The 22,647-nt window shown below is 46.6% G+C and overlaps 1 protein-coding gene and 1 long non-coding RNA gene across 2 annotated transcripts in view; both read left to right on the top strand.

The window, feature by feature from the left end:
- LOC119391343 (inosine-5'-monophosphate dehydrogenase 2-like) overlaps window positions 1-8,394 on the top strand; it is a 73,508-nt gene extending 65,114 nt beyond the window's left edge. The window contains exons 2-3 of the mRNA XM_037659025.2: window positions 5,154-5,260; window positions 8,305-8,394. Coding sequence (XP_037514953.1) covers window positions 5,154-5,260; window positions 8,305-8,394 — 197 coding nt within the window. The remainder of the gene's footprint in view (window positions 1-5,153; window positions 5,261-8,304) is intronic.
- A 2,782-nt stretch (window positions 8,395-11,176) lies between these two features.
- Window positions 11,177-21,069, top strand: LOC119388832 (uncharacterized). The gene is made up of 3 exons (XR_005182855.2): window positions 11,177-11,233; window positions 14,295-14,354; window positions 21,032-21,069. It is a non-coding gene; the product is annotated as an uncharacterized LOC119388832 (long non-coding RNA).
- The last annotated feature ends 1,578 nt before the right edge of the window (window positions 21,070-22,647 follow it).

Below are 22,647 nucleotides of genomic sequence, written 5' to 3'. Positions count from 1 at the left end.
CCTGAGCAGGTGAACGTTCGCACCTGGGAGAGCGTGGATGGATACCATTCGGTTGGATAACTTGTTCAGGATAACATTTAATTCTCTGCGCCCTTGTTTGTCGTGCGAAAGTCACGTTGCCGACCTAAAGCCACGGGCCCCGCCACGGTGGTCTAGTGGTTATGGCGCTCGACTGCAGACCCGAAGGTCGCGGGATCGAATCCCGGCCGTGGCGGCTGCATTTTCGATGGGGGCGAAAATGTTTGAGGCCCGTGTACTTAGATTTAGGCGCCCGTTAAAGAACCCCAGGTGGTCGAAATTTCCGGAGCCCTCCACTACGGCGTCTCTCATAATCATATCGTGGTTTTGGGACGTTAACACCCCCCCCCCCAAAAAAAAAAAACCTAAAGCCACGGGCGGCGAATACCACCATACCGCTCCAATCTGCGATGTAACGTGTTTTTAAATGCGAAGCATTTCTTAGCGAACTTCTGCGACTTAGAGCGTATCTATCTATCTATCTATCTATCTATCTATCTATCTATCTATCTATCTATCTAGCCGCATACGACTTTGTGCTGTCCTGGCCGTTTCGTTAATCAGATGCATACCAAAATTGGTGTGTCATAACATGGCCTTATTACGAACGTAAATGACAGGTCATATCATAAAAAACATGACACGCATGCCATGAACAGCATGATTTACATTCCACGGCCTTTGGGCTCCCTGGCCGTTCCGTTAATCGGATGTATACCAAAATTGGCGTGTCATAACATGGCCTTATCATAAACATAAATGACAGGTCATATCATGAAAATCATGACACGCATGTCATGAACAGCATGATTTACATTCCACGGCCTTTGGGCTCTTGCGGCCGTTCCGTTAATTTCATATGTACCAAAATTGGTACGGCGTAACAAGAGTTCATGACGAACATAATGACAGGTCCTAACATGCAAATCATGACGCGCATGTCATGTGCAGCATGATTTACATGACATGGTGTCGGGGCGCTCGCGGCCGTTTCAATGAAGGGATACATACGAAAAAACTGGTATGACGAGACATTTCTGTATGACGAACATAACTGACACGTGGTAACATGAAAATCATGATATGCATGTCATGTATGACATGATTTACATGCCACGCTCATGGCGCACGCGCGGCCGTTTCGCTAGATTGATATACACCAAAATTGGTATTGTGCGATGTGACTTTATGAAGAACATGAATAACAGGTGGTAGCACGAAAACCATGACATCCATGACATGTATGTCATGATTTACATGCCACGCTCATGGTGCATTCGCGTCCGTTTCGCTTGCGTGATACACACCAAAATTGGTGTTACGCGACACGACTGTATGACGAACGTAATTGAGACGTGGTAACATGAAAATCATGACATGCAAGTCATGTACGCCCTGATTTACATGCCACGCTCATGATGCGCTAGCGGCAGTTTCAGTAGATTGATATACACCAAATTGGTATTGCGCGATATGACTGTATGAAGAATATGAATGACAGTTGGTAAGATGAAAACCATGACATGCATGTCATGTATGTCATGATTTACATGCCACGCTCATGGCGCATTCGCGTCCGTTTCGCTTGCGTGATATACACCAAATTTGGTGTTATGCGACACGACTGTATGACGAACGTAAGTGAGACGTGGTAACATAAAAATAATGACATGCAAGTCATGTACGACCTGATTTACATGCCACGCTCATGATGCGCTAGCGGCAGTTTCAGTAGATTGATATACACCAAAATTGGTACTGCGCGATGTGACTGTATCAAGAACATGGATGACAGTTGGTAAGATGAAAACCATGACATGCATATCATGTATGTCATGATTTAATTGCCACGCTCATGATGCATTCGGGGCCGCTTCGCTAGCTCGATGTACACCAAAATTGCTATTGAGCGAAGCGACTGTACGACGACGGTAAATGAGACGTGGTAGCATGAAAATAATGACATGCATGACATGCACGACATGATTTACATGTCACGCTCATGACGCACTCGTGCCGTTTCACTTGCTTGACACACCAAAATTGGTATTGCGCGACGCGACTGCATGACGAACGTAAATGAGAGGTGGTAACATGGAAATCATGACATGCAGGTTATGTACGTCATGATTTACATGCCACTGTCATGGTGCGCTTCCGGCCGTTTTGTTAACGTGATATACACCAAAATTGGTATGGCATGACACGAGTGCGTGATGAACATAAATGACAGGTCATGCATTTATATATCAGAATACGCGTTTTATTGGCATGGTGTACACTAGATTGTGCATGCGTGCGTGTATGGCAAACATGCGATATATGGTGGACTAGATGCCATGGCACGAATGATTTCATTTGGCTCAAAGACAAACAAGGCGATGTATGCAGCTCTTTGCTGGCTGCTTCGCATTACATCGATTCCCACAGTGCGTGGGATATGCCGAATTTTTTGGGAAATGCGTTTTGAGGAAAGCGCTAACAATGACTTCATGGCCAGAATTGATTGAACTTTTAAAGAGGTCTAACCTTCTATATTTGTATGGATAGAGTAAAGCTGCTAAGACCAAATTTGTGGTTAATGCATTTACGAAACGATAGGAAATGCAAGTGCAGATGTCCATTTAAAGCCACCCGCTTAATGTTAAAGACCGAATGAAATACAGAACCCATTTATGTAGGGAGTCGTGTGCGTGCGTGGGCGTTCCTGCGTCTTTACATATCACAACAAAATGCCATTTTACTGCTGTATTACGTTTATGGTATTTACAGACATCAATGACATCTTATTTTAGTTCCTGGTGTTTTCATTTACAGTTCATTTACCGGCCCTAACATCATCTAATTTGTTGGTACAAAACCACCCACAAGACACACAGGCTATTCCTTGTTTAATTAATTAATGAATTCTTGGTGTTTAACGTGCCAAAACCACAATATGATTATGAGTGGAGGGCTCCGAAAATTTCGGCCACCCGGAGTTCTTTAACGTGCGCCTAAATCGAAGTGAACGGGCGTCCAGCATTTCCGCCTCCAACGAAAATGCGGCGGCCGGGAATAGATCCCGCGACCTGCAGGTCAGCAGTCGAGCACCGCAACCACTTGACCACCGTGGCGGATATTCCTTGTTTAAAGACAGTGATTTTAGGCACGCAGCGTGCGCTCTAGGATGGTAGGATGATTCATGCCTGGCGGAGTTTTATGCATGCATAATGAAGAAGACAGTACGAAGGACTTTACAAGGAGGACCTGCCTTGTTCTTGCGGACTTCCCTCGTACTGCGTGTTTCAAGATGCCTTTTAAATGCGAAGCATTTCTTAGCGAACTTCTGCGACTTTGACCGTATCTATCTATCTATCTATCTATCTATCTATCTATCTATCTATCTATCTATCTATCTATCTATCTATCTATCTATCTATCTATCTATCTATCTATCTATCTATCTATCTATCTATCTATCTATCTATCTATCTATCTATCTATCTAGCCGCCTACGACTTTGTGCTCTCCTGGTCGCTTGGTTAATCGAATGTGCACCAAAATTGGTATGGCATAACATGACTGTATGACGAACATAAATGACAAGTCATAACATGAAAATCATGACACGAATGTCATGTACAGCATGACTTACGTGCCACGCTCATGGGGCGCTGGCGGCCGTTTCGCTAGCTTGATATACACCAATATTGGTCTCTTACGACGTGACCGTGTGACGAACATAAATAACACTAGTTATCATGAAAATCATGACACGCATGTCATGCACAGCATGACTTACGTGCCACGCTCATGGGGCGCTGGCGGCCGTTTCGCTAGATTGATACACACCAAAATTGGTATCTTGCGACGTGACCGTGTGACGAACATAAATAACACGGGTTATCACGAAAATCATGACACGCATGTCATGTACAGCATGACCTACGCGCCACGCTCACGGTGCGCTGGCGGCCGTTTCGCTAGCTTGATATACACCAATATTGGTCTCTTACGACGTGACCGTGTGACGAACATAAATAACACGCGTTATCATGAAAATCATGACACGCATGTCATGCACAGCATGACTTACGTGCCACGCTCACGGGGCGCTGGCGGCCGTTTCGCTAGCTTGATATACACCAATATTGGTCTCTTACGACGTGACCGTATGACGAACATAAATAACACGAGTTATCATGAAAATCATGACACGCATGTCATGTACAGCATGACTTACGTGCCACGCTCATGGGGCGCTGGCGGCCGTTTCGCTAGATTGATATACACCAAAATTGGTATCTTGCGACGTGACCGTGTGACGAACATAAATAACACGAGTTATCATGAAAATCATGACACGCATGTCATGTACAGCATGACTTACGTGCCACGCTCATGGTGCGCTGGTGGCTGTTTCGCTAGCTTGATCTACCCCGGAATTGGTCTTGCGCGACGTGACTGTGTGACGAACATAAATAATAGGAGTTAACATGAAAACCATGACACGCATTTTCCTCAATGACATACAAGACGATGTATGCAGCTCTTTGCTGGCTGCTTCGCATTACATCGATTCCCACAATGCGTGGGATCTGCCGGCTTTTTTTTGTTTTGCATTTTAATATACGCAATTTCTTTCTGCATGAGCTTGTGGAAATAATTTTGTTGAAGTATATAGTCAGACCAGAGGCGTAAGCTTCTCATTTGCTAGGAGGAAGTAACACACCAGATGTTGTCGGGGCGCGCAGAGGGGAGGGGGGGTGCAAATTGGTGTCAAGCCGGAATACCTGTACATTGATGGGAGAGAGGTACACAAAATAACTGTCATTGCTGTGCTTAAAAAAGTGTGGAAGTTTGGGAAAGGTTCATTCCATCATATTGCTACATGTCTTGAAAAAAATACAGATAAAGTATGCGGCCCGACTGGGGGACGGGGAGGAAGGTCTTGAGCGCCCCTATGCGCGCCATTACTGACGGCTCTGGCACATACCCGGCCGAAGAGCCACAGCCGGCCAATCGTTTATTGCCGACAACGTGGTGTCGCTCACTCACCGCTGTCGTGCGTCAAGATACGCAACGCTTGAGTTGGCGAATCCGGCGATAAACAGTTAAAGCAGCCGCCCACCGTTTTCACTTTCTCGCTACAGACGAGTCGACCATGCTGCAGGTGGTCAAGCCTGTGGCAAGAACGCTCTTTAAATGCGTCGACGAAGTCATCCTGCCTTACAAAGTTCGTGGAGAAGTTGCGAGTGCGGTAAGTCTTACACGTTCCCACTAGCCAAAATATCTTTACTATGGGTTGGGCGAGGGGGGCACCGACAAGTGTGTCCCTTCGGGGCGCGGGGGAGGGGGGGCAGGGAGGCGGGGAACTTATGCGTTGTTTTTACTATGTGTAATAGAGTTGTGTTCTCTCTTACTATGTTTGCTTTGGGTGTCAAATGGGAAGGAGGGGGGGTGTTGTTGCGGCTGTGAGTGACGACTAGTGCGTCCCTTCGGGGATGCAGGGAGGTGGGGACCTTATGCGTCGTTTTTACTATGTGTATTACAGTAGTGTTCTTTCTCTCACACAAAGCTTGTTTTTGGGGCAGGCGAAATTCGGAGGGCGGGGGAAGGCGACAAACCCCCCCCCCCCCGGTGTCCCCCGCTGGCACCGCCCCTGTGCGTCTCCCAGCTTTTGTCTAAGCTGCAGTCCTCCTGGGAAACTCCCACAAGAGTCCCCGAATCCTAGCGAACTTCACGAACATCACTGAGAATGCGAGTCGTAGTACTGAACTCTGCATCGCTTGAAAGTTTCAAACAGTTACTTTATTTTCATCTACTGCACTGAGTACGGCCACCACCTTCCTCTTTTCTGCTACACTTGTACAGTCGTCGCCAAAAGTTGCCTGACCTCGAGACCTGAAGAACACTGAATTTCACAGCAGTTCTTGACTCCATAGCCAGTAAAACCTGCACAACGCTGTTGTTCGGGTTTACTAGTACACACAGGTTTTTTTTTTATTCTTGAAGGACAACGCTCCTCCTCATCAGGGGCAACTAATTGTTTCCCATTTAACGAACTAGTTTTATTATTTCGACCTCAGTGACCGAAAAAATATCGAACAAGAGAAAGGAGTGTTACGAAAGGACGATATTTGTAGCCGAGAAACGCAAGGCTGCATAAAAGTTCGCAACCTTAGCTGTGCTTTTAACAGTCGGACGCTGTGGGAACCTGCCATGCGCAGCGACCACCCTGAACTTCAGGAGACAGTCCCGATGAGCTGAGGTAGAAGAGCAAGCCTATCGGAAGTACAAAAAAATTCGGCAGATCCCACGTACCGTGGGAGCCGATGTTTGCGAAGCATGCGGCGGGTAGGTGACTGGCGTAGCACTTTTTACTGAGCGACACGTTACAAAATGACGCTAAAGATTTGTATAAATTTTATACGCACACATATATATGTTGAAGAGCCGCATATGTGTTATATAACCAGTTGTTCACGGTTGGGTAACGCTGCCAATGGCAAGGTCGGTATTACCAACACCAGAAGCAGAAAGCTGATATGTATTGCTTATACGTGTCCCGAGAACACACGCACGTTTCATGATACCGTGTGCATGTTTGCAAGAAGTTCTCGACAGTTCTTGAACAAGGGCATCATCACCGTGATCAGTGAGCACCAGCAGCTGGACATGACTTGTTATAGGATCCGGTCGTGATCGTGGTGACGAGGGGTCCATGTCTAGTGAAGTATGTGGTATAGTAGAGCTGTTGGAATTCGTGGATGCCTCGGTCATTTTGTCAAATAATTGTCTGTCGACAGAGCCGGCGACATGTCGAAACCTGAAGCCACTCTTCGCGTTGGTGAGGTATAGGCCGTCGAGGCTGGTAGGCCTGGATAGTGCTACGTAGACCAACATCAGCGGATGGTGTTTGTCCTATTCCTAGACTACCTCGGCGTATGTGACCTACGTAGCCTAGTCTACAAAGCGGCTGTCAATCAATCTGTCATCATCCTCGGTCAGCATGAGGCCATCGCCCAGCCTCGTAAGAAATGAAGAGGACACTGCGTCGTTCTGGTGGACGAAGTGCACTTTACGGTGAGGCGATGTGGATATCATTTGTAACTTTCGTTAATGTATTCCTCCGGGGTCGAGCAATGCTTCAATATACCTTGCTGAATCGTAGGAATAAAACGTAATGTTTATTAGACTGCTATAAAAGCGGAGCCAACACTGGAACTACAGCGTTAATCTGATATGACGCCTGTATCGTAGGAGTACACATCGTAGGAGTATCATGTAGTGTTTATTGCTTTCTTGTAAAATTAGCTAGCCAGCACCACAACCACAGTTGACGTTGCACCGACATTACGCCTGCGTAGGCTGTTTTTCCAAACCAGTTTATAGACCTGGCGTGACTCAATGGTAGAATACCTGATTGCCACGCAGAATACTTGGGTTCGATTCCTGCTGGGATCCTAATTTTCATTCTTTCAATTCGTCGAGTCAACGCTGCGTATGTTGGTTTTCCTTAACGCTCTAGCATTTAAGTTACCAATGTATGTTCTCGCCGTTCCTGGGTAGATATAAACTGTCAGTCACCTGTGGCGCATACCCGTACACCGTGGCCCATGGTAAACGGGTATGTGCCACACGTGTATAGTGGAAAGGGTTTGACGACGTACGCGACAGGATTTTAACGTTATTCATGTCATGACCCGGCAATCATATTCGTCAAAACCTCTTACCCTCTCATGCAAATTTTGGTCTACACCAAGTTAAGGAGGCGATCATGAGAGCACCTAGACGTAGGCGGCTAGATAGATAGATAGCTAGATAGATAGATAGATAGATAGATAGATACGTAGATAGAAACGCTCAAAGTGCGAGAGGTTCGCTAAGAAATGCTTCGCATTTAAAATCTCATCCGCCTACTTTTCACGGCCCATTTCTCTTTAACGAGCCGCTAAACCACCTGCGGTAGTTTTTTAAAAGACGATAGTCTTTCTTGGGATACTTAAAAGCAGAAATTTTGGTCTGTCTGTCTGTCTGTCTGTCTGTCTGTCTGTCTGTCACATGATTCAGCCACCCGGCCAAAGGTTAAGCAACTTGCTGAACGCCCAGCCATCTTGAACTGGTAGCGGCGTTCATACTTGTGAACATTATCGATCAAAAAGCAAATATTACGCATATCTGAGGCGCAACATCAATACGTAAGTATTAGGTGGTGCGTTCCTTTATTAGAAAATACATAGAAACGTAACTCTAAAGACCCTAGTGTTTCTTAGGCTACGCTGAAAATGCGACGCTATGCAGGAAAAAGCCCGCTGCCGACGATATGGTGCTGGCACCTGGCAGTGGCCCTGGGTGCGGCACAAACTCACGTTTCCCGACGCCAGTGCCTGATGGTATCCATATCTCACGCAGCGCCTCCTCTATTTTATCAATACCAGCCAGATGCGGCCGATTCCACTTAGAGGAGGCGCTGTCTGAGGCAAGGCAAAACATAAATGGCAGAAAACTATCGTCTTTCGACGACATCTGCAGTGAAGCACCGCGGCCACTTTTTTAACAGTTCAATTAAACACGCTCGTTGAGTTCCGAATGCTGTCACTATCAACAGTACCAGACACGGCAGCGCTACACGCCACGGGCGCGCCACAAAATAAAAAAAAAACATGGCTGATCCCTCCGTCATAGGAATCGGTATAACACGAAAGTGAAACGTGTCTTCACAGAAGTTGTGCTTATTGTGTAGTGATATATGTGAGCTTGTACAATGTCTATTCGTGTTTGGCAGCTATAGCACCGTTTGATGTGGATGTACCCATGTTGACAGCATGTCTCTATCGCGAAGACTAACGCCCATGATTATGATTAAACCGTTGTGGTAGCTGACGGTGTAAACATATATTTGGACACAGTGAATCGTGAGTCCCGCGTAGGGATGATCAACTAGCTCATAATCAACACTGGTACCCGGTATGCACTTCTTCAAAGCGTCGTCAAATAAGGAGAGAAACGGCACGGTGTGCGCTTTCTAGTAATGGGTAGCCGACGCCTGTGCTCATGCATACATGGCACACACTGCGCTTCAGCAACACGGGAGGTAGAGGTTCGTAGCCTGAGCCGCAAACGCGTGCGTCCCGCTGGCCTCTGTCTCGCAGGCGCTGCTCTCGCTCCACCAAGGCACGACATTCGCCCGTCGAAATCGCGTCCTTTCTGCAACGCATATTGCAGCAGTTTTGTTAGTCGGTGCTCTCGCAATTGAAGCAGTCGGCGGCGGAGAAATCCCGTTGGTGCACGTGGAAGTTGCACTACTCCGATGAGCCGACGCACGCTAACACGAAGCCAAAGGCAAAGAACGTAACTGCGTCTCGGCGACGCCAGCGCGGCCAGTCTACCTCTCTGGTATCGAGACGCTTTAACCATGACCTCCGATGTCGCGTGCAATCTCCGAGTAAGCGCTAGTAGATGTCGATCGTGAAGCATTACTTCTTTTCACATCTCACAGACGGCGGCACCGCCCCGCTCCGCCAGCCGCGAAAAAGAATGTGTGAAGAATATAAGGCGCGTTCGCGCCGTGTCTAGCATCTCCCGAGTTAGCTTTGTCGGTAGGGCGTCGGGCGCTTGCCGTCGCGGCCGCAACGTCGTGTGTTAGATTCCCAGCGGGGTATCTTTTTCTTGGTTTTTTTCTTTCTCACCCGTTGGCGTCCATTTTATCAACGTCATATCCGTGACGGATGTACTTGGTGGACCCCGGCATAAAACACTTTCGTGTTAAAAAACAATCCCATGCTTCTCTCCGGGTCCTTCGCTATCCCCAGCGTTAGTAGTGACGTCACCACGAAAATCTGGTAACGTCAGCAGGAGCAAGAACCTATTTGTTTGCCTGCACGTAGGCGCGCTTCGTGTTTACCCTTCTTGCAGGGCCAGGTGGAACACTCAGCCAGGAGGAGAGACGAGCCAACGAACAGAGATTAGCGAAGGGAAAAGCGAAACAAGCGAGGGCCGCATTTCGATCATCAAGCGCGTCCAACTCTCCTATTGCGGCACCATTTCGAGAAGTTCTCGCGGTTACCTGTTCGTTGTATACTCGTGCACAACTGCAACCCCACAACTAAATTCCTTTCTCTCTGTCTTTTTTCACTCGCTGTCTGTTTTACAACCGTACAGCTTGTATGGCATGAGCAGTGCGACAGCAGCAACAGAGAGGTCACCACGTATCTTGGACAGCGTACAACGGTGTACAACGACGGCGGACAAGACACCGGCAGGCCACGCGCGTTAATCGGCCTTTTTCATAGCCATCCTGGGCCCCAGACATTGTCTACGTACTAAGTTGGTCGCGCGGTTCACATGTGCATACTCTGAATACAACGATAACCTCAATTGTGTGCAGCAGAGAAAAAAAAGTGGGGGGTCGGGTCAGCAGTATAGCCTCAAATTATTCACCTGTATAGGACCTAGATTGTAATCTTAATTAAGCATGGCAAGAGCATCTAGGAAGCAGCCTAATGGTTAAGAAATCCGCCATTCATTATTCAGCACTGAACGTACACTGTACAATCGGGTAGAGCCATAGATGTCTGCAGCATTTACTTCTCAAAGGCGGGTGCACACAAGCCTGCGCCCATGGGCGCGCAGTCCAGATTGGCGTCATGAGCCGGACGGCCTTTGGAGAACATTTCCGACTGCATAAGCGGGGCTATTCTTTAGCCGCTGAGGCCATCGGCTGCTGCGCTTCGGCCGTTTGGGCGAGGCATCCAGACTTCTTATAGGATCATGTTGAAAGCTCATCAATGAGAGCTGAAAATTCTTGTACTTGAACGACCTCGGGATCTTGTTTTGCCAAGTTCCAGAGAGCATGACCTAAGTTGTATCCGAATACAGGCGCATTTAACGCTCCTGCTTGTTTTCATGTCTACATAATCATCATCCCCACCATTTCAGGTCTTCTTCTTGGCAGCTTCTCTCTGGGACCTGGCTTATTTAAAGAACGCGTTCCATCCGATTCCGTAATTCATGTATAACAACTGTTCCGAAGGCGTTATCTAGTGATTATTGCGTAATGCCGTTTGAGAATGGTCGAGTGCACTTGTTTGTGGTTCACTGCAAAGCGTAAGGATCAAATGAAGTACGTGACGTAACCTTTCTTTTCTGCTTTTCTGTCTGAGCATAGGTACTGCAACTGACTTGTGAAGAATACCTGAACTGCGCTGGCAAAATCATGGGGAAGAAAGCTGTGAGTGCACCTTCGTTCATTCTGTGCTGTCGTCAATGTTTAAGCCGCGCAATTTTTTAGAGCGAAGCTGTATACCTCTAGATCGCTTGAAAATTTCGTGGCGTCAGAACAAAACTTCTATAGCGCGTATGTGCCGCAACCACTGCGCAAATCCCACTACTCAACACCTACGCTGACGTGCTAGTAGATTCGTGCGCTCCTTGCGTTTTACAGCGAAAGCTGTTATGAGATCATTTCACCGGCCGTTTTTGGCGCCGTAGTTGTCCGCCGCCGCTGCCGCCGCCGCCGCCGCCGGTGTCCGTAACCAGTATCGCTCGAAATAAGAAAAAAAACGAAATAAGAAAAAATTCACGGATAGAACGAGGTTCGAACCTGGGCCCTCTGCGTGTGAGCCCAGTATTCAACCTCTGAGCCATGCCGGTAGTTGAAACTGCTTTGCAAAAAGGTCCTATACAGGCTTCGTGTCGGGAACGAACCGCATTAGCATATGCAATATAGCGTGGTAGAAGAGTAAAATAAGCACCAAGCGTCGCACAACGCGAATTCTATAACCAGGCGTCACACAATGCGAATTGCGCTTTGTACTTCACACGAGGACTTTGAATGACGTCAAACGGCCCTTCCTTCTCCCCGCGTGTGTTTACCGCTTTCATATGTAAAACGGAGACCCGTCTAGCAACTCATTCAGTTCTTTCTAAGACCGCCATGGGTAGACCACGGAAACTTAAGACACCAGAAGAACAGCGTGAATGCGTGAATGCGTGAATACGATGCTCGACTAAAGCAAGAAATCACACCATCTCCCGCTAAAGGGGACCATGAGGCGATGCGAAGCAATGTTTCGGCATGTAGAGCCCGCGTTTCAGAGGTGGAGTGGTGAGGGGGAAAGGGGAGAGGGGAAGTGGAGAGGGGGAGGGGAAAGGGAAAGGGGAGAAGTGATGTGGAGAGGGGGAGGGAGAAGGGGAAAGCGGAAGGGAGAGAGGGGAGGGGAGAGGGGAAAGGGAAAGGGGAGAAGTGATGAGGAGTGGGGAGGGGTGGGAAAGTGATATGAGAGGGGGAAAGGGAAGAGGGAAAGGGAAGGGGAGAGGTGATGTGGAGAGGGAAAGGGGAGAGAGGGAGTGGAGAGGGGAAGTGGAGAAGGATTGCGCATGCGCAGTAAGGGTGGTCACGCCGTACACCACCACCACCACCACCGGATTGAACTCCGCCATAAGATGCTTCACATCTAATAAATTCGTCTTGATGAAAATGGTCGCGGAACCATTCACGGTCTACCACAGCGACCACTAAGCGATTATTACTGCGACTACCCTAAAGTAACAATAACACATACACCCCCTCCCCATTAGCATGTCTGGTGTTTGATACAGCTTCGCTGGACATTCACGTTCGCGGGGCGGGATGGTGGCCAATTTTTTATTATTATTATTAGTAAGGTGAATACTGCTTCTTTCAACCAAACTGAATTGTCCGTTGAGAGTACTCGTCAACACTCATTGGCAGCGACCCCTCCTTTTCGCTTGATTATTATAAAAGATAAGGTGGAGTTTCTTTTGAGAAAGGCAACTTTTCAATCCGCTATCTAAACTATTGAGCCCATTCCGGGAAGTTTGAAGACCGTGTGCGTCTCAAGCACACGGCTGTTTTGAGGCACAGAGCTTTAAATGGGCCCTGCCACCCTTTCTCAGCGTAGTCAGAAAACGCCGCCGATCTGTAGTCGAGGCTCCCGCGAACATGTGAGCGAAACATTATAGCGCAGCACGCGGTCTGGAATTTACGATTCATTCTCGAAGACGGCTACAAATCGCTCGCTCTTCTCTCGAGAAATGACGCCATAAACTCAAATGACCGCGCCCTAAACCCAAGATCCACGGCCATTGGCTGATTTGAGCATCGTTAGCTGCATAGTTACTGCAGCCTCCGCAGGGTGCCGCGACGTGCCCGCTCGCTCGCTCGCGATCACTCTGAAAGGAAGCCGCGTGTTCGAAGAAAAAAGTGCTCAAAGTCATGACGCACGCTGACGGACATAGCTTCTTGCCCCCTTTTAACCCCCCCCCCCCTCCCTTGAGCGTAGCTTTCAGCACGCTCGCTGGTACGAAAGGAAAGAGAAGGAGAAAGTGCTTTGTGAGTGCGACAAATCCCTGTAACTCCGCTCGTACTTGACGGGTTCTAAAATTTCTGCGTTAGTCGATTCGTCAGGCAGTAAACTCGTTAAATGAAGGCATTCTGTGACTACTTGGAAAAGTGTTGCAGGAGCCCTTTCAATGGGCTCTAAATCTCTTTTCTAAGTAATCAACGAATGACCTCAGTGTCCGAGTTTATTCCCTCGCGAATCGATGGCCACAAAAAATTTCTCATATGCGTCAAGGCATCCACAGATACACTGAGTTACATCCACAGGGATCTACAGTTACATCCACAGAGTGATGTTCACAGCTAGAGTTGTGGATGGGATGAACGCGTTGCATTCTGCTACGTTTGCGTTCAAGCGATAGACAACACAAAGTCCGTTTCGCTCACTGCAACGGCCGCGTTTCCTCGCGCCAGCGTTTCGTTTGAATTACGCCAGGTCGTCTCTAAGGGAGTTAACCGCTAGCTCCACTTCGTATTAGGTAAATACAGCCTGATTATGAGCAACACGCGATTATTGCTGTTAGTAGAGAGTTTTAGCAAGTTACGGAAATACGGTACGCACATACGATAAGGACGTACGGTAGCGTTCCTCCTTTCCCGCTGGTTGTGCTTTTGCCGCTCAACGACCGGGAAAGGAGGAGCGGTACCGTACTGCCTTACCGTATTTGCGTACCGTATTTCCGTAACTTGCTAAAAGACACTAGTATTTCGGCGGGACACTGTTGTACCGAAACACTGCTATTCGACGTCTGTCGTCTAATGGCTCGGGTGCGACAAAATTTTTGTCTAAACACTGCCAGGCGTTTACCTGTGACACTTTTACATTCGTGTATACAGCATGTTTCAAAGCCACGGTGCGATGCGCGATGTGGCATGATGCGTTGCTTTCCGCAATAACTGCCTCTTCACGCCTTTGTCGTCGTTTCAGACCAAGGAAGGCCGCAACGAAACCATACTCTGCCTGATAAAGTACGTGGAACAGCACCTTGTAAGTTTTTCACGCAATTTGCAGTCGTAACACTCTCTCTTCCCCCCCCCCTTCTTTTTTTACGCTCGCCCCGCGTAAACTCTAGTAGACTATGGGAACTTTAAGGGTGCAGAGACGCAGTTGGCACACCTTGTGCGCCACTTTCAATCGTTTTAGTCCTCGAAATAAAGAAAAAGTTCTGCAGTCTGTTACTCTTTCTGTAACACTTGAAGGCGACAGCTTGTTTCACACTTGGTAATGCATTAAGTTATACTATCGGGGGTCAGACTTCTTGTAAGACAAGGAGCCACAGGGCGAGAGAGGTGCATTAAATTACCTTGATGTTCTCAGTCGGTGATACTGACCGTCCCCTGCCACCCCCGCCCCTTTCCAAAGTTTTCTGCACCTCAATTGGTGTAGCAGTTCTTCCGGGATCGGCCCACCTTTGACCAAGCATCGAAGTCAAGTGATGACGTCACATAATGACGCCATAGTGTTAGGCCGTGATGAGGTCACTAACTTTGAAGGTCCGTGACGTCGTGATGGCTTCACGTGGTGACGTCGCCGCATTACGTCATCAGTGATGTCGGTCACGTGGGTGCTTGCACCACCCTTTCATTCGCCGGCCTTGTTTATCTCAAGGGGCCACACAAAGAGACAGTTGAGGCTTTCGCCTTAAAAGTCATTAGCTACACGTTCTACAAAACTGACAACCATCCCTTCACGTAAACCTAACTTCTTAGCCATCAGCCGCCCGAACTCATGTCTAGGATGTTGGTCTTTCATTTTTATTGCGATAGCAATTATATGGACAGTCTCGGCTGGATTTTGCCGTCGCCGTCGCCGTCGCCGCCATCATGCACCGTATATGTATAAGTATGTATATATATATATATAAAAGCCCCAAAGAAAAATAAGTAAGAAAAATGCTTCCGAAGCGCGGAATCGAACCAGGGACCTCTTGTTCCGCAGCGAGCGGCGCTATCCACTACGCCACGAAACGCAGTTCCTCCACGTAGCTAACGGCGAGCGTTATATACACACCCTTTAGCGCTGGACGGACTCGGAGACAGCAGGCGATAATAAGCGTTTCTTCATTACCAGCGAGATCGCGCTAGGAGCCCGACGGGCGCATTTAAAAGTCGTCGGCGAGCTCGCTTGCTTCTTCTTATATTTTTTAGGGGTTGCGAATATTCGAAATTTCGAATATTTTTCGAATAGTGTTTGCTATTCGATTCGATTCGCACTAGAATTTTACTATTCGAACTATTCGAACTCCCCAAAAATATTTGGACCATCTTCCCGAAGGGAACCCTGATGGGATGCGAAGCAGCAGCGGTGCGCACGGCGTTGACCCGGTTTAAACGGGCGTCGACGCGGGTGCTGGAAGAACGGTTTGAAGCGAAACTCGGTGTAGCGTTTACTCGAGTAAACGTTGGTTTGAAACGCAATGACACGGGAGGCGGGTTGGGTTTCATGTAAGTTTCATTAAAGCGTTTGGCAAGACTTCGTAGTCGTTGTTTCTTCAGAGTCGAGACACGGGCGCTGGACCGGAGCAGGCGCGCGTTTCGCCTTGACTACCACGGGTGAAGCGAAAGAGAAGTGACACGTTCAGAGGTGTTGCGACCGGGCGGAGCAGCCGGCAGCTGCGGGCGCTATGGCGAGAATGCTGCGGGAGAGGGAGAGAGTGACGTCAGCGCGCACCTGCGAGGGAAGCGTGCGAGGGGAGCGTGACGTCAACGCAAAGCTGTGGCGTGACCTACTTGGCAACGCTCCAACACCTACGGCGAGGGGAACGCGTTGCGGCGGATTCGTACGGACTCACGTAACGTACGGCGTTACACACGTGAGTCAAAGAACTGCTTCGCATCTCAAACAAATACAGTCAACGTCCGATTGAAATTGACCGCTTCAGATTTTTAATATGCTTCACCTCAATACACTCCAGTTATACGGCAAAGCTGCCTTTCAAGCTCCGTTACGGTCGAACTTTGCCAAGAGACAGTCAACGTCCGATTGGAAGTGGTCCTTCGATATTCAATATGCTTAACCTCATCACGCTCTAGTAATGCGACAAAGCTGCCTTTCAAGCTCCGTTACGGTCGAACTTTGCCAAGAGACAGTGAACGTCCGATTAAAAGCCCTAAATTTTCAATATGCTTCACCTCATTACACCCCGGTATTGCGACAAAGCTGCCTTTCAAGCTCCTTTACGGTCGAACTTTGCCAACCACAGTCAACGTCCGATTTGAAGTGGTCCCTAGATTTTCAATATGCACCTCATCACACCCCCGTATTGCGGCAAAGCTGCCTTTCAAGCTCCGCTACAGGCGCAAATGTAGTCCTTCAGCATTGCTCCCGAGATGTCATCATTGGTATGGACTTCTTAGGCCTTCATGGTGCAGTCATCGACCTCAGATCCAAGTCGATAACACTATCTACAGAAAAAGCATTACCGCTGTACACGCCGCCAGGGAAGCATGCCTTGAATGTGCTGGAAGACCAGGTCATCATACCCCCTCGCTCCAGCGTCATCATTTCCGTTGGCACTCAGAAAGTAGCAGACCTGGAAGGCGTCGTGGAAGGCGACCAGCACCAGTTGATTAACCGCGAGATTTGCGTCGCAAGAGGAATAGCAGAGTTGCGGAGAGGCAAAGCAACAATGATGCTCACAAATTTTAGCAGCGAGTATAAGCACGTAAACAAAGGCACGACGGTCGCCTACATCGAAGAAATTGTGGCAGCCACCAATGCTTTCGCCATCGCCGATTCTTCCGAGCCCACATCAATGAACCAAGCTCCTCAACCAGCCTCAAAATTAGAAGGACTAACAGTTCTACGCTGGTGCTTTTAAAAGAATCGTTTTGATTACCTTACGTTCGATTACCTTTCTAAATCTAACAATAAGCGCGCATTATATAGATTTCTGCGTAAAAAGAAAATGAATCCGCGGCCTATAAATGCAGATTCTATCAGTTTGTCTCCGCAAGAAATAAAAGAATCGTTGGGAGCAATTGGTTGAGGGCTAGAACATCGTTTTTCCTCTCAGCTATCACTATCTCCTTTGCAAGCATTATTTGATGAAGACTTCTCAGAAATTTCCGGTTTGGAATTATCACATGTGTTAGGTAGCTAATCATCAGCTGCTCCTGGCCCGGATGGAGTCACGTCGACAATGCTGAAAATGCTAAATAAGGAATCCCAAGTATTTTTATTAGATGTAATCAATCACTCACTAAGAATGGCATGGCTACCATCAGATTGGAAGTTAGCTAAGGTAATACCATTACTTAAGGATCCGGGTAAGTGGTACGTATTGGACAACATTAGGCCCATTGCGCTTACTTCAAATTTTGTAAAATTAATCGAGAGACTGTTAAACACCCGCTTAATAAATTTCATTAATGCGAGACAAATATTAAATCCAGCACAAGTTGGTTTCAGATCAGGATGCTCTATATGGCAGGCCCATATAGATCTCGAAAGTCGTATTCTATTAGCTAGGCGTGAAAAAAAACATGCGGCGCTAGTCACTCTTGACATCGCAAAAGCATACGACAGCGTTGAACACATAGTTTTAATCAATCCTTAACTTCCCAAAGTATATTCAGGCGTGGATTGCGGAATTCTTAAGAGATAGAACATTTTATTGCTTCCAAAACGGCATCTCGTCTTCTACGTACGCTCAAACTAGAGGTGTCCCGCAAGGCGCAGTACTTGCCCCAGTAATATTTAATATTCTAATGAGTTCTATCACACTACATGACGATGTCCACACTTATGTATATGCTGACGACATCGCATTTCTTCATCAGCAGGTGATATTCACGAGTTGTGCCAAATATTACAATCGCACTTGTCAGCAGTAGAAAGCTGGCTTGACAGTATACATCTACATTTTTATTTGAGTAAATGCGTCGTGCTAACATTTCCATTGAAAGACCCTATCCATATGTCACTTTCCTATAATCTCGAGCCTATTTCACAAGTAGAGAAAATAAAATATATCGGTGTCATATATGACCGATCTATGACGCGGAGGGCTCATATTGAAAACATCGCAGCAAAGGGTGTTCGGGCAGTCGGACTATTAAGGAAGATCAGCCACTGCCGATTAGGTATGAGGAGACAAACACTTTTATCAATGTACTGTATGTATGTTCGTCCAGTGCTTGAATTCGAAAGCATCTTATATGCTGGGGCTGCTGCTTACAAGCTTCATCCTCTTGTTGTTCTCGAAAGGCAAGCTTTGAGAATATGCCTAGGTCTTCCTAAATTTGTTGCAATAAAGGTCTTGTATATGGAAGCAGTCATTTCTGAGGCCGTAGAATCCCCCATTAGGCGTTTCGAAACAGCTTTTATTGCCCGTCCTGACTTGTATTTTGGATTATATTGGCCGAGATTTCATACGCCTCAACTTTTAGTTATAGAAAGCCTTCTTGGCGACATAAACGTTCAAATTAATGACCTGTGTATAATCAGTAATAGCAACAACTCTATTAAAATACAGTTTGATCATATTTTTCAGAAAAATGCAACACTAATGTCATACCGCTTATTAAACGCCATATTAAGCGATTACGTGGAACATATGCCAATTAAGACAGTGATAGCGACGGATGCTTCCCAAAGTGAAGAAAAATGAGGAATTGGGATTTTCTCGCCTACTCTAAACTGGTCGTTTTCTCTTCGCGTTCTAGATTTTGTGCCCATCTTTGTAGCAGAATTTTAGCCATCAGTCTAGCTCTACGTAAATTAGAAGCATCAATAAGCTCTGTGATAATTTTGACGGACTCACTATCAGTATGTTCCTCCCGCAATGCAAATGAGGACTCGTATGTTTTGAATGCTTTCAAATCATTAGTTCCACTGCACATAAATTTCATCAATTTAGTGTGGGTTTCTAGGCATAAGGGCCTATTTATGAATGAAATGGCAGATGCGCTAGCTAGGTCATCATTGAATGGCCCGGTAATTCAGATATTGCCCGCATTCAAATTCATTACAGGTGCTGGATTTAAAAGGAAAATGATGGTAAAAGAATTTTCCGCACCGTCATTAACGACCATATTAGAATTCCAGCATTTAAATTATCAGTGGAATAGTAAAGTATGTCAATCACGAGCAATAGAAGTCGCAATCACAAGACTACGTCGTCAGACTCCCTATCTAAATTTTTATCTACACAGAGCTGGTCTGGCAGCTTCGCCTAATTGTTCTTTTTGCGGAACACGTGAGACAACGCAGCACTATCTCATTTCCTGTAAGAGGTACTCTACCTTGCGCAAAAATACCTTAGGTGTCGTTTTCAGTCTGCTTAGATTAGAATTAAAAGAACAAAATATACTGTCTTTCGGGGCTTTTTCTCTTGGCTACAGTGACGGGAAGATTGCTAATGCATTGCAGGAGTTTGTTAAAGGTTCAAAAAAGTTTAGGTTATAAAATCTACTTTTCGAAATTTTTATTTTTATTTTATTTTATTTTTTCCAAATTCTCGGTTTTATTGCTTCAATTCAACTCTATATTATTATTATTATTATTATTATTATTATTATTATTATTATTATTATTATTATTATTATTATTATTATTATTAAAATCTTAATTCTAATTCAATTATATTTCTTCCGTATTAATTAAATTAAGTTTGAACTTCAATTTCAAATTTGCCTTTAAAAACTAACCGGTTCTTGGCCAGTCCCCCAGTGTGGGTATGAGCCACAGCTTCTAGGGTCTACTCTACTCTACTACGTGAAGCCACGGAGGGTGGCGGGGCAGGATAAATACATCCAGGGAGCCTACACGACCAACCGTTCATGTAGACTGAGAAGAAAAAGAAGATGGCTTTCGCCTTCGAGTCGCCTTAGGTGAATTCGCAAGGGACCCTGTGATTTTTTACTGATCATCACACAACTGATGTCACCCTCGACAATTCTTTCAAGGTGAATACCGCTTCAGAACTCACCGGTCACAATTTTGTCCCTCAATGTCTGCACCGTAAATTGAATAGTTAAAACGCTAATTAGTCGACATCAGCTGATTATATATACTAATTTGCGTGTTCATTCTGGTCGAACTGCGCAGTGAGACGAGGCACTGAGAGAAAGGCAGAACAAACCAGCGCTCGTTTGTCTTGCCTTTCTCTTCGTGTGTCGTCCCACTGCGGAGTTCGACCAGAATGAACTCGTATCAACTCGCCCAACTCTGCACGCTAAATTGCGTGATTTAGGCTTTTCTGGGAGTATGTCGCACCCGACAAATTACATTTTAAGAAATTTTTGCTTGAGTTTTCCTGAAAAACTGCAGTTTTAAATATTAGTTAAAAGCTTAGCAGAAACTCGCCCTTATATCGAATATACGAGTAGTTTCATGCCTAGGTGCGTGCGTGCGAGTTCGCCCGCGTGCGCATATATGTGTGTGTGTGTGTGTGTGTGTGTGTGTGTGTGTGTGTGTGTGTGTGTGTGTGTGTGTGTGTGTGTGTGTGTGTGTGTGTGTGTGTGTGTGTGTGTGTGTGTGTGTGTGTGTGTGTGTGTGTGTGTGTGTGTGTGTGTGTGTCTGTGTGTGTGTGTGTGTGTGTGTGTGTGTGTGTGTCTGTGTGTGTGTGTGCGCGTGCGCGCGCCGAGCGAAGCTGTTTGTGCCTTGTGGGTGACCGACGTGAAACGTCTCATTCGCTGTTTTGTTTTTCCTTTATCTGACAGCCACCGGATTTACCGACAGGCGATCACCACGAGCCACGGGAACTGGTGGCACCAATACTAGTACGTATTCTCTGTTATCTCCTCTACCTCTGATTATTGATTCCTCTTTCTCCAGCGCAGGGTAGCTGACCAGACGCTTTTTCTGGCTAGCATTCGTGCCATTTTGCTGTATGTCTACAATCACGAAGCCAACAGAGAATGAAAACAACGAAAAACACTCTTGATCAAGTCCCAAATAAAATGCCGGCTGTATAATCAGGAAACTAGACGAAAAAAGATCTAGTTTCCTGGCTATAGGTGAAACCTTACGCAGGGCAAGGTTATGAGTAGGGCTCCGTGTTCTCGGTGTTTATATTTCTTGAAAATCGGCGGATGTTTATCGGAGTTTATATTTTTGGCGGAAATTCGGCGTTTATCGGAGTTTATTTCTCGTAAATCCCCAATTCTCCGAAATTCGGAGTTTTGCATTATTCTCAAAAACCCAAGATTTTAGATCAATTCATATATGAACACTAAAACATACAAACACACGAAGCAGACTTTATTTTTTCTAGAAGGTTTGAATGCACAAAAACATATATGCACAAGCGCAATGCTTGAACACAAAAAACCTGTATTTTTGCGTATAACAACCTTAGCTTAAAGCTTATTGTAAAACACGCAAGCATACTTTGCGAGGTTGCTGTCAGTGATCGAAGCGCGCTCCTTTCGAGTGATGACTCTCAGCTTTGAAAACGTCCTTTCATTGTTAGCGCTAGAAAGAGGAAGCGCCAGAAGACGCAGCGCGCAGCGTGAACGAATTGGCCACTGGACATTGTGAAATTTCCAGAATGACAGGGGTCCAACAATGTTACGTATTTCATAGCACTGATAGTTCACAAAAACACTCAGGAGCTAGCACATGTAGTCAGTTTCAAGGAGCACTAATCGAAAAATAGGCGACCAGGTTTGAAACGCGCAGGGCAGCTCATGTTTCACATTTGGATTCACAATTTGAGCACGGTACTAAGAGGTTTCTTTGCTGTACTGGAGTTGATCGCACAAGTTCCTCTCAGACGTCTGCTCGACTTTTCGGCGACAACAGCGTAGTATCGTGAATGTCAGCGACAGTCGTTAAGCGGTCATTCTCGTCAAGGAGGTCGAACAGACTTGTGACATCTGATGCGAAGGCCTCAGTTGGATCACGCCATTGACTGATGAGTGCGTGCAAACGAACCCCCAGTATGGCATAAACTTGGTGTACCAGGGTACTCTCCGCCTCAAGTTCCTTAATGATTGAGAGCACGGACCACCAAGATGAGGTGTTCAGAAACCTCATCTTAACGAGCAAGTCGAGCACAGAATCAGGCGATGAAATAAGACTCCTGAGCTTCTCAAACTTCGTTCCTTGGCTTTTTCGCTTCCCAAGAAAGACAAAATGGCGCGCCAGTAGTCCGAAATATCTTCTAGAGTTTCATAAAAAGAGAACCTACTCGATGGACATACGGTTTTCAGCGACTTCAAGGACATGCCCATGGTCAAGCACACAAGACCAAACTTACGGCGCAGCTGCCGCGACGACTTCAACAGGGCAGGAAAGTGCACAACAAAATCTTGAACCACGTTAAACGAGCTCG

The sequence above is a fragment of the Rhipicephalus sanguineus genome, chromosome 4 (genome assembly GCF_013339695.2).
Source record: "Rhipicephalus sanguineus isolate Rsan-2018 chromosome 4, BIME_Rsan_1.4, whole genome shotgun sequence".
Taxonomy (NCBI): domain Eukaryota; kingdom Metazoa; phylum Arthropoda; class Arachnida; order Ixodida; family Ixodidae; genus Rhipicephalus; species Rhipicephalus sanguineus.
Note: the sequence above shows the minus strand (reverse complement) of the source record. Positions and strands in the feature narration are given on the sequence as shown.